This window comes from Crotalus tigris, unplaced genomic scaffold (genome assembly GCF_016545835.1).
Source record: "Crotalus tigris isolate CLP2741 ecotype Arizona unplaced genomic scaffold, ASM1654583v1 scf7180000018154.1287802725:315790, whole genome shotgun sequence".
In the NCBI taxonomy this organism is placed as follows: domain Eukaryota; kingdom Metazoa; phylum Chordata; class Lepidosauria; order Squamata; family Viperidae; genus Crotalus; species Crotalus tigris.
In genome coordinates, this window is record NW_024096850.1 from 131,069 (window position 1) to 141,444 (window position 10,376).

The 10,376-nt window shown below is 52.0% G+C and overlaps 1 protein-coding gene across 1 annotated transcript; it reads left to right on the plus strand.

Moving 5' to 3' along the window:
* Nucleotides 1–1,031: 1,031 nt before the first annotated feature.
* LOC120310233 (H-2 class II histocompatibility antigen, A-R alpha chain-like) lies at nt 1,032–9,415 on the plus strand. Its single transcript, XM_039348432.1, has 5 exons — nt 1,032–1,190; nt 2,278–2,556; nt 4,858–5,139; nt 7,020–7,170; nt 7,938–9,415. Exons 1-5 carry the CDS (start codon nt 1,106–1,108, stop codon nt 7,939–7,941), a joined length of 801 nt encoding a protein of 266 aa, XP_039204366.1. The 5' UTR covers nt 1,032–1,105; the 3' UTR covers nt 7,942–9,415.
* The last annotated feature ends 961 nt before the right edge of the window (nt 9,416–10,376 follow it).

Here is a 10,376-nt window from a genome sequence, read left to right on the forward strand (position 1 = left end):
GGAGAGAGGGAGGGAGGGGGGAGGAGGGAGGGAGAGAGATAGAGAGAGGAGGGAGAGCGAGAGAGGAGGGAGGGAGAGAGAGGAGAGGAGAGAGAGGGAGAGAGAGAGAGAGAGGGAGGAGAGAGAGAGAGAGAGGGAGAGAGAGAGAGAGGGAGAGAGAGAGAGGGAGGGAGGGAGAGAAGAGAGCAGAGGAGGGGGAGAGAGAGAGAGAGAGAGGGAGAGAGAGAGAGAGAGGGAGGAGAGAGAGAGAGAGAGAGAGAGGGAGAGAGAGAGAGAGGGAAGGGGAGAGAGAGGGAGGGAGAGAGAGAGAGAGAGAGAGGAGGGAGAGAGAGAGAGCGAGAGAGAGGGAGAGAGAGAGAGAGGAGAGAGAGAGAGAGAGAGAGAGAGAAGAGAGAGAGAGTCTGGCTCACCCAGCCGACTTTCACGCTCAAAGCAGAATTAGAACTCTCGCCACCCGATCCTTGGAGGGGCCCAGCTGACGAACCCCTAGCCAAGCACGGGGAGGATCTGAAGGGATCCTGGAACTAAGGAGAAACTTCCCGACGGTGAGAACGATTAACCAGCGGAACTTCTTGCCACCAGAAGCGGTGGGGGCTCCATCCCTGGAGGCTTTTAAGAAGCGACCGGACAGCCACCTGTGTGGAATGGCTTGAGCAAGGGGGTTCGACTAGAAGACCTCGAAGGTCCCTTCCAACTTTATTCTGATTGAATGAATGAATCAGAGACGCCGGCAGGGCACCGTCCCTTCTGCCCCATTTGGAATGGTGAAGGCCGAACCCACCTCCGCCCGTCTTGTGGGGAGGGGGATATCCAGCAGACACCCCCCCCCCGGAACCAAAGACCCCGGGCAAGGAGTCCTGGGGGGGGGGGAACTGCAGGGAGGCTGACTGGAGGCTGCAGCGCCCGGGCGCGCTCTATCTACGGGACCGTCCACCTGCTGGAGATCTTTACCTGGCGACAACGGCGTCACAGGCGCTCGATTTTCCAATTGGTCGCCCCGCGGGCGGGGCCGCACTTATCAGCCGACGGCTGAGCTAAATTGCCCTTGGGCGGCGCGTAGCTTCTACTTTCTCTCTCGCCCTCTCGCTACTACGACCGTGTCGCCATGGCTGGCAAAGGCAACGGAGCTGGGATCTCGGAGGGGCTGGCGTGGCTGCTGCTGCTCCTGGCTCTGGCTGAGCTCGGAAGAGGTAGGGGCGCCTCTCTGGGGGGTCCCTCGGAGAGCGGGGGGGGAGGGGGAAGAGAGGTTCACCCACGGGGGGGGTGGGGTGGGGGGAAGGGAAAAGAAGCTGAGGCTGCCCCCCCCAGAGAGAAGAGGGGGTGAATATCTGCCCGCCCCCCCCGACTTTTCCCCCCAAACCCCAGCGTTGTCCGAGTTGGAAAAGTTGGGGACGACCCGATCCGTGGGGAAGGTCAACGGGGTGCATTCACACGACGGGCTATTCTCAGAAAGGGGGCTTTCCGTGTCTTCTTGCGCCGGGGTGCCAGCAACCCGCTGGGCGCGGCCCTCGGGTGGGGAGCCAGGCAAAGGTGTCGGGCGAAGCCGGCCCTGAGCCAGCGTGTTCATGGCTTTCCGCGAAGCCGGAAATCGGCCGAGTTCGGCAGTTTCGTGGGAACGCACGCAGCCACCGCCTGCGGCCTGACAAGATCGGCCCGGTCGTCCGCCTCTCCAGGCAAGAACGGCCCGTCCGGGACCCAGTCGGGGCGCAGAGAGAAGGCAGACCCCCCCCGCCCTCCTTGGGGGGGGGAGCTGAAGCTGACATTTTCACCGCACGCCCGTCCGCTTGCCCCCCCCCCAAGACAAGGGAGCGGACAGGGGGAGGAGGCCCCCCCGCCCCCGAGCTGGGGAGACCCTTCTGCCCCCCCCCCAAGTCTTTATTTTTATTTCTAGTTAATCCTCTCCCCACGGGTGCCCTGGAACGCCAATTAGAATAACAAGAGTGGGACGGGAGCCTGGAGGTCATCTAGTCCAACCCCCTGCTCAAGCAGGAGACCGTAGTAGACCCTTTCGGACGGATGGCTGTCCTCCGGGTGGCGCCCCACCCTCTGCCCCCCCCTCGACCGAGATGGGTGGGGGAACGGAGAGCGCGCAGCTTCCTCTCCCTCCCCGCCCCCCCTCGCTGTCGCGGTGGGGGGGAGGGGACTGTGACCCAGAGGGGAGGCGTGCCAAGAGGTGCCGCCCCCTTTCCGTGGACTCAGAGGCTGGAGAGTCCCGGCCCGGCCCTGATTGGCCCCTCCCTCCCCCCCTTCCCTTCCCCCCCCTCCTCCCGCTTCCAGCCCAGGACAGCCCGGAGCCAGGCGAGGAGATCCTGTCCCAGGTGGCCTTCGTTCAGACGACCCTCCGCAACACCAGCGGCAGCTCCGAGTTCATGTTCGAGTTTGACGACGACGAGATCTTCCACGTGGACCTGCAGGAGAGGCGGACCATCTGGCGGCTGCCGGAGTTCGGGCGCTTCACCAGCTTCCAGGCGGAGGGAGCGCAAGGGAACATCGCCGTCCTGCAGTCCAACCTGGAGATCCTGATGAAGCGCTCCAACTACACGCCCGCCGCCAACCGTGAGCCGGCAGGGGACGGAGGGACCGAGGGAGGGACGGGTGGGGAGGGAGAGGGGGCGCGCGTGTCTCTCTTCCTTCCTTCCTTCCCCCCACCCATCCGCGCCCTGGCCTCCCCGGAGGGGGGTGGGGCGGTCAGAAAAGTCAAGATGGCGGCCGCAGCCATGGAGCCGTGGAAGGCTTGCAGTTCTTTGGCATGGCTAGCTGCCATCTTGACTCTTTTGAGGTCCTTCCCACCCTCTCCCCTTCCCTCTCTGCCTCACTCCTTCCCTTCCTTCCCTCCTCTCTCCCTCCCTTCTTTCTGCTCTCTCTCTCTCTCTCTCTCTTTTCCTCCCTCCTCTTTCTTCCTCCTTTCCTCCCTCTCTCCACTCTCTTCCTCCCCTTCTTCCTTCCCTCCCTCTCTCTCCTTCTCTCTCTCCCTCCCCCTCTCCCTCCCCCTTTCCCCTCTCTTCCTCTCTCTCCCTCCCTACTTCTCTCCCTCCCCCACCCTCCCTCCCTCCCTCTCCCCCTCTCCCTCCCTCCCTTCTTCCTTCCTTCCCTCTCTCCCCTCTCTCTTTCTCTCCCTCCCTCCCTCTCTCCCTCCCTTCTTCCTTTGCTCTTCCTCCCTCTCTCTCCCTCCCTCTCTCCCTCCACCTCTCTCTCCCCCTCTTTCCCCTCTCTCTTCCTCTCTCTCCCTCCCTACTTCTCTCCCTCCCCCATCCTCCCTTTCTCCCTCCCTCCCTCTTCCCTTCTCTCTCCCTCTCTTCTTCCTTCCCCCTCTCTCTCCCTCCCTCTCTCCCCTCTCTCTTTCTCTCCCTCCCTCCCTTCTTCCTTCCCTCCCTCGCTCTCCTTCCCTCTCTCTCCCTCCCTCTCCCTCCGTCTCTCTCTCCCCCCTCTCCCCCTTTCTCCCCTCTCCCTCCCTCTCTCTCTCCCTCCCTCCCTCCCTCTCTCTCCCTACCCCCTCTCTCTCATGGGAACACAGATACCTCTATGAGCCCACTTGAAATTCGGAGGACACTTGCGAAGGGTTTTTTTTTTTTTTCATCTTCCAGATGAATCCCTGGAAGATGCTTCCCCATGAACACAACTGACAAGGGTTCCGTGGGGGGGGGGGGTTTGAGGAGATTCAGCCTCTTCCTTTTGCCCTCAATGTGCAACACTCCTCCCCTTCTCTCTTTTTAAATTACTATTTGCATTCCGCCCTTTTTACGCCGGATTATGATCTCGATCTAGATTTGACGACTGGTTCCTTTTCGCCCCTCCCTTTCTTGAATTCCCCTAGCTTATTCTTTCACGAGCGGGGGGGGGGGGAGGAGAGGGGGGTTGAGAGAGGGTGATATTTCCAAACAAAACTGCAGCAAGCTTGGGAGGCATTTTCTCAGAATCTTTTGTACCCTCCCTTTTCTAGAAAATTGTATGCTGTCCAGAGTCAGCTTGTAGGGAAGAAGTGTGGCATCATAAATACATAAAATAAAATAAAATAAAATAAAATAAAAACAAATATTAATCCTGTTGCTATCCCTGATGCCATGTGGGGAAGAAGGGCGGCATAACAAACAATAAAATAAAATAAAATAAAATAAAATAAAAACAAATATTAATCCTGTTGCTATCCCTGATGCCATGTGGGGAAGAAGGGCGGCATAACAAACAATAAAATAAAATAAAATAAAATAAAAACAAATATTAATCCTGTTGCTATCCCTGATGCCATGTGGGGAAGAAGGGTGGCATAACCAACAAGCAATAAATGATATAACATAAAATAAAATAAAAGCAAATATTAATCTTGTTGCTATCCCTGATGCCATGTGGGGAGGAAGGGCGGCATAACAAGCAAATAAAATAAAAACAAATATTAATTTTGTTGCTATCTCTGATGCCATGTGGGGAGGAAGGGCGGCATAACAAGCAAAATAAAATAAAAACAAATATTAATTTTGTTGCTATCCCTGATGCCATGTGGGGAAGAAGGGTGGCATAACAAACAAGCAATAAATAACACAAAATAAAATAAAAACAAATATTAATCTCATTGCTATCCCTGATGCCCCGTGGGGACCCTCTGACCCAAACCCTCAGTCCAAACTGGAGGTGGGACCCCCCAACCTTCTCTCTCCTGCTGCTAACTGCTTACCGCAGGAGTCCCCAACTCTCGGCCCGTGGCCCACAGCCTGTTACTGAGTCTTGAGCCTTCCAGAACTGGGATGAGTGGTGCACAAATGGGGCTGCGCACGAGCGTGCTTGCCAACCACGCATGTGGAGGACGCCAAAGTAAACCCCCTCCCCAACTGAGGCCCCTCTCCTCTCTCCCCCCCCCCGCAGAGCTTCCAAAAATGATGATTTACCCGGAGCAGGAGGTGGAGCTGGGGGAACCCAACGTACTCATCTGCATGGCGGACGACTTCTCTCCCCCGGTGCTGAACATGACCTGGTTGAAGAACGGCCATCTGGTGACCGAAGGGGTGCAGACCATGGATTACTACCCCAAGAAGAACCACGCCTTCCGCCGGTTCTCCTACCTGACCTTTGTCCCAAACCAGGACGATAACTACATCTGTGAGGTGGATCACTGGGGCCTCAAGGAGCCTGTGGGAAAGCTTTGGAGTAAGCAGAAGAAGGAAGGGAGCAGCACTGGGTGGGAATCAGGCCCCCTTGGCTTTTTTTACACAGGGCAGCCTTTTGGGTCAGGGGGTCCCATATATCTAAGCCAATGGGAAAAGGAGGGTGTCCCCTTGGAAAATCCCACTCCTGAAACTGTCAATGGGATGGGGTGGGGTGGGCTGGAGTGGAGTGGAGTGTAGAGTAGAAGGAGTAGAGTGTAGTGTAGTGTAGAGTAGAGTAGAGTAGAGTAGAGTAGAGTAGAGTAGAGTAGAAGGAGAGGAGTGGAATAGAATAGGGAATGCAGAATAGAAGAGAATGCAGAATAACAGAACAGAATATAGAAGGGAAGGGAAGAGGAGAATGGAATGGAATGGAATGGAATGGAATGGAATGGAATGGAATGGAATGGAATAGAATAGAATAGAATAGAATAGAATAGAATAGAATAGAATAGAATAGATAAATAGAATAGAATAAAATAGATATACAGACCAGAGTAATATAGTAGAGTAGATAGAGTAGAGTAGAATAGACATAGAATAGATAGAAATAGAATAGAATAGAATAGAATAGACCAGAGTAGAGTAGAACAGAACAGAACAGTAGAGTAGAGTATAGTAGAGTAGAATAGAATAGAATAGAATAGAATAGAATAATAGAATATAGACCAGAGTAGAGTAGAACAGAACAGAACAGTAGAGTAGAATAGAATAGAATAGAATAGAATAGAATAGAATAGAATAGAATAGAATAGAATAGAATAGAATAGACCAGAGTAGAGTAGAACAGAACAGAACAGTAGAGTAGAGTAGAGTAGAGTAGAATAGAATAGAATAGAATAGAATAATAGAATATAGACCAGAGTAGAACAGAACAGAACAGTAGAGTAGAGTAGAGTAGAATAGAATAGAATAGAATAGAATAGAATAATAGAATATAGACCAGAGTAGAGTAGAACAGAACAGAACAGAACAGTAGAGTAGAGTAGAGTAGAGTAGAATAGAATAGAATAGAATAGAATAGAATAGAATAGAATAGAATAGAATAGAATAATAGAATATAGACCAGAGTAGAGTAGAACAGAACAGAAGAGTAGAGTAGAGTAGAGTAGAATAGAATAGAATAGAATAGAATAGAATAGAATAGAATAGAATAGAATAGAATAGAATAATAGAATATAGACCAGAGTAGAGTAGAGTAGAACAGAACAGAACAGAACAGTAGAGTAGAGTAGAGTAGAGTAGAATAGAATAGAATAGAATAGAATAGAATAATAGAATATAGACCAGAGTAGAGTAGAACAGAACAGAACAGAACAGTAGAGTAGAGTAGAGTAGAGTAGAATAGAGTAGAGTAGAGTAGAGTAGAGTAGAATAGAATAGAATAGAATAGAATAGAATAGAATAGAATAGAATAGAATAGAATAGAATAGAATAGAATAGAACAGAGGAACGGAATGTAGAATAGAAGAGAATGCAGAATAATAAAACAACAGAACAGAATAGAATATAGAAGGAAAGGGAAGAGGATAGAACAGAACAGAACAGAAGCAGGGTAACTACCTGCCACTTGAAGCCACACTGGGGGCACCGGTTTGGCTCCTTCACTGGAGGGTTTCAAGAAAGGGCTGGGCAGCCATTTGTCTGAGAAAATTTGAAGATTCCTGCTCTGGGCGGGCGGGGGGGGGGTTTGGACTAGATGACCTCCAAAGTGCCTTGCGGTTCTAGGCATCTGTGACTTGCTGAAATTTGATTTGTTCTGGCTGTCCCCTCCCCCTCCGCCCCTCACTCTGGAACCTCCCGGGGAATCCCTGCGTGCCTTCTGGAACAGGGGATTGGATGCAGTCTCCCCACCTTGTCCTTTTCTCCTTCCCCTCCCCATAGATGCCAATATCCCAGAGCCCCTCTCGGAGACGACCGAGAACGTGGTGTGCGCCCTGGGCCTGGCGATCGGCATTTTGGGCATTGTGGTTGGCACCTTCCTGATGATAAAGAGCAGGAACATGGGAGAAGCCAGCTACCGCCGAGGGCATCTGTAAGTTCCCGGACCCTCCAAGTTCTGCTTTGGGGGGGGGGAGGGCAAGGGAGGGGGGAATCCACCAGGTTGGGGTGGGGAAGATTCACATCAGGACTCCAATGTTAGGCAAAGCTAGGAAGCAGGGGAGATATTGGGCTGCAAAACCCCAGAGAGCCACTAGGGGGCAGCCAGTGGGAGTCTCTGCTGTGCCCCCCCCCCAGTGGCCCTCTGAGGTTTTTGCACGAGGGAGCTCCAGCAGAGCTTCCTATCCGGAGTGTGATGTGCGGAACGGTTGCGGGTTCTGTTGCTTCTTCAACAAACCACCATTCTTTTTAAAAATAACAAAAACAAACCAAGACGCTGAAGAGAGCCAATCTAGTGACACCGCCCCCCCCTCGCAGTCAAGGATTCTGCGGCAGATCAAAACAATCAAGATGGCAACCGGAACTAGAAAGGGGAGGGGCCTGCTTTGATTGCAGGATCGTGGCCTCCGTCTTGATTTTTGGATCCCCCCTCTCCCCCGCCCCACCGCCGTAGACCTTAGTTGAACCATCTGCATGATTCACTGAGAGGAAGCCACGATGGGTTGGTTTCTGCCCCCTTGGCCCCTCAACCAGGTGAGGCTCCCTCTTGGAACGGGGGAGGGGCTGAAGAGGAAAGAGTGAGTCTGGGAAGCCCCTCCCCCCATGGAAGACCCACAGAGATCAGGCACATCGAGTCTTTCTCTCCAATGGGGCCCCCCATCCAGGATTCTCACCCCTCCCTCTTTCTTTCCTTCCTTCCAGGTAAACCAGGATTGGGACGAGCGTCAGTCCCCACCCCCACCCCTCCCGTGAGCTGCATTTCTACCTGTGCTGCACACTTTTTTCTTTTCTGACACTTGTGACGACTCCAGAGTAAACTAGGAAGAGGGAGGGGGAGCTCTCTGCCCCCCCCCGCCAATGTTCTTCCCCACTTGCCTTGTCGGAGATCCGAGAAATGCAACCTTCTCAGGGGTCCGCCTCGTCTTTCAAGCGTTGGGACTGGAGGGAAATGTCGGGAGGGGGTTTTGGAGTGGAGAGAAGCTGGCAAGGGTGCTGTCTGAGTTGGGTTGTCCTCTTGCAGACCTTTCGTGATCAAAACTAGGTAACATCTTCCCTAGCACTGATGATGATACTTAGTTGGGTCATGAGACGTCTACAAGGAAACAACCCCCCCAAGCTCTGAGCTCTGATAATGATCCCTAGTTGGGTAATGAGATGTCTGCAAGAAAGCCACCAAGCTCAGGGAACATCAAGGACCCCATAGTCTTCCTCCTCCTCCTCCCTTCCCTTCTAATGATGTTCCCTAGTTGGGTCGTGAGACGTCTGCAAGAAAACCACCAAGTTCCAGCAACAAATATTCTCCTTTATTGAGAGAAAACACAGGACGGGGGGGTCCTTTGCCACCAATGATGGAGAAGGCCAGTTTGAAGGGGGCACCTGGTCCAAGCCCAGGAACCAGGGCTAGCTGAAGGGGGCACCCTCTGTGGTGCCCATCCCCCCTACCTCTTGAGTATTATTTTCTCCCCTCCCTTTCTGATCAGCTTCTGGGTTTCTTTGGGACCCCTTTGTCCACGAGGAAGGCAAGGGCAGGTGATCCCTTAGCACAAGGGTAGGCAACCTTGGCTCTTCTATGACTCGTGGACTTCAACTCCCAGAATTCCTGAGCCAGCCATGCTGAGGGAAAAGGGAGAGGTTTCCAAGCTGGGCCAGGCTGGCTCAGGAATTCTGGGAGTTGAAGTCCACAGGTCATAAAAGAGCCAAGGTTGCCTACCCCTGCCTTAGCATCTCTCTTCAATGTCCCCCCCCCCCATCTCAGAAACCTCCCTTAAACAATCTCTGACTGCATTGACTTTTATAGCTCCCATCCCAGGTCATAACCCCCCCCCCCCAATGATCCAATTGCAGTCTGCTGGCTCCCTTTGAATAGAATGTGAAAATTGTTTTGTGTAGCCAAATCCAGAGGTCCGTTTCCTTCTTTGTCAGGACCCTGGACAGTGATTTAAGCAATCTCTCTCTTCCGCGGCCTGTAGAATGATTAAGGGTTTTTGGGTTTTTTTGGTGTGTGGTTTTTTTTTGAACAGTGCCTTCCTTCTGCACCCACCCTCCCACCCCCACAAAATTCCACCCACCCCTCTTTTGTCCTGCAAAATCAGCCCCTTCAGCTCTGCAACCGCTGCAGAATCAGAACGCTTCCGAGCTTTGGGCTGCTTCTTCTTTCCAATAAAGATGATATTACTCAACTTGTGTGTCGTCCCTTTTGTGCGATTGGAAAAAAAGGAAGCGATGTTGATTGTGGTTTGTAGGTTATGGGGTGGGGGAAAGGGTTCGAGAAAACCTACCAGAAATCTAACCCAGAAAGCGGTTGATTTCGTGACTGGCCGAAGGATCCCTTCTGCAGATGTTGAAAAAGGAACGTCAAATTGGAAGTAAAAGTTTGCTTTTCGGGGATTGTTGGGGAAAGACTTTGAAAAAACCTTGTGATTCGTGCTGTTGCACAGTGGTCCTTGGTTTACGACCACAGCTGAGCCCAAATGTATTAGGTGAATTTTGCCCCATTTTATGACCTTTCTTCCCATGTTTGTTAAGTGAATCACTGAAGTTGTTAAATTAATCAGATGGTCGTTAAGTGGATCTGGCTCCTCTGTTGAGTTTCTCAGAAGTTTGCAAAAGGGGATCACGTGATCCCAGGACACGGCGACCGTCGTAAATATGAGTCAGTGGACAAGCACCCGAATGTGAATCACATGACCATTGGGGAAGGCTGCAATGTTCATAAGTGTGAAAAATGGTCATAAGTCACTTTTTTCAGTGTTGTTGTTACTTTGAATGTTCACTAAATGAACAATTGACCAGTGGAACAACCTGTCTCTAGAAGGGGTGAATGCTCCAACACTGGAAGTTTTTAAGAAGAGATTGGACAGCCATTTGTCTGAAATGGTAGAGGGTCTCCTGCCTCAGCAGGGGGTTGGACTAGATGACCTCCAAGATCCCTTCCAACCTTATGGATCATTGCACAATGAGCCAAATGTTCAGACTGGATTTGGCATTTTGTCTACCTATTGAGTCCTTATCCAGGACCTGGGATAGGCAAATGTGGATGTTTGATGGTATTACAGATATCGTCGCAGGATGGAAGCAGTTCCTAGTAAGGCCACCTTTTGCAATTGACTAATAGCGAATTTGTCAGTGCCAATGATGTTC

Excerpts from the sequence above, each read along its gene's own strand:
- LOC120310233 (XM_039348432.1), top strand. The coding sequence starts at position 1,106 with ATGGCTGGCAAAGGCAACGGAGCTGGGATCTCGGAGGGGCTGGCGTGG. Across the intron at positions 2,557-4,857 it reads CTACACGCCCGCCGCCAACC|AGCTTCCAAAAATGATGATT; the intron begins GTGAGCCGGCAG and ends CCCCCCCCGCAG. Across the intron at positions 5,140-7,019 it reads GCCTGTGGGAAAGCTTTGGA|ATGCCAATATCCCAGAGCCC; the intron begins GTAAGCAGAAGA and ends CCCTCCCCATAG.